Raw genomic sequence first — 1,541 nt, forward strand, 5'->3', positions numbered from 1 at the left:
AACATTTTGGGTCCAAATTACCTAAAACTCAGTAGTTAACAGCTATTAATTGGTCTTTTGATTTTTTTTTTTTTATTGTGCATATCAGCTGATTACAGACCCAGCAATTAGTCAATTTCAGTTCACATGCTTGCTTTTTTTACATAGATAATCATAAAAGGAACTTTTCATTTCCTTTAAGATTTGCAGAAAAAATTGGTGAAACAAGACAACCAAACTAATTCCATACTTGATATAGTATTTCAGCAGGTGTTTGTGGAATGTCTGTTTCAGGTCGAGACATTGGGTTCCTTGTGATCTCTTCCTCTTGTCTAATTTGTACTTCAGACAGTGATACATATACATGCTGTAAAAAAAAAGAAAAAAACATTTTGAGTAATATTTTTCAATCCTTTTAACAAATAACTTACTTATGCAAATATCTAAAAAAAAAAAAAAATTCTGATGCAAAGTGCATAAAAGATGTTAAATATACATCTGAAAGCTTCTGCTCAAACTTTGATATGTGATTAAAATAACATTTTTCAAAATATTGTGACTACATGTGAGCAGGGTGCAACATATGCTAAAACTGTTTGCTTGTGCATAATATCTGAAATTATTCTTATTAAATTTGAAATGTAAAAGGAGTTAGCAAAAGTACTCCCTTCCCCCCCCCCTTTTTTTTTGTCTAAAGTAAACATATATTACAACTGGGGGGTAGGAATGCAGCGAATATAATAATGCATATAAAAATGAAACTCTTACATCACCAAATATGCAAATTATTAAATTCACAATCTGAGTAATCTTGTATTCCCACAATATTACTTCATTGTTGCAAATAGCTCAGTATACAATATACTTGGTTCCCCCCAAAAAACATGATCAACATGTGCCGCTCTGTATAAATACAAAGTACATTCACACCAAAAAATGTATATAAAAAAATAAAACAAACTCTTACCTTGGAAAGAACTTTAACCCCTTCATGGATTGGTTGTGGAAGACCAGCTAGGGAAGTCCTATCCCCCTGTAGCTGAAAACCAACAAACTTCACACGTGTCGAATCTAAAAATGAGTCTATGTCCTTTTGTCGTACTTTTGGAGTCCAAGGTAATCCTGTTAGACATTACATAGTATTAAGGAAAAAATTATGCTACACTGCATGAAATTCATACCATCAAATAACACATGAAATAAACAAATTGAAATAACTATTAATGAATAATATGTAATATATTATACTAAAGCCAGATGAATTTAGAGTCTGCAACCTCTGCAAGAAAATAAATCTTTACAACTCTGTCCTCGTAAAGAACTAATATAAAACCTTCCTGATAACTATATGCCAATTTCTATTTTATCATGTTGATTCACCCAAAACAGAATATCCCTGTGCAATACTAAACCACACTGCAAGGAGTTAGCCACTTGATTGAAAAATTAGATGTGCAGGAAACATACATTTACCACATCATCTATATTTTTGGGACAGTCCCAAATAGGAGCCTGGGGGCTAGCCTATGTTACACAAACAGGAATGAGGAAACTATCCAACA

At 32.1% G+C, this 1,541-nt stretch overlaps 1 protein-coding gene across 1 annotated transcript in view; it reads right to left on the reverse strand.

The window, feature by feature from the left end:
• LOC119593197 (striatin-interacting protein 1 homolog) overlaps positions 1–1,541 on the reverse strand; it is a gene marked incomplete at its 5' end in the record, with an annotated part of 39,144 nt that overhangs the window by 33,340 nt on the left and 4,263 nt on the right. The window contains 2 exon segments of the mRNA XM_037942178.1: positions 230–346; positions 947–1,101. Coding sequence (XP_037798106.1) covers positions 230–346; positions 947–1,101 — 272 coding nt within the window.

The sequence above is a fragment of the Penaeus monodon genome, chromosome 31 (genome assembly GCF_015228065.2).
Source record: "Penaeus monodon isolate SGIC_2016 chromosome 31, NSTDA_Pmon_1, whole genome shotgun sequence".
Lineage (NCBI taxonomy): Eukaryota > Metazoa > Arthropoda > Malacostraca > Decapoda > Penaeidae > Penaeus > Penaeus monodon.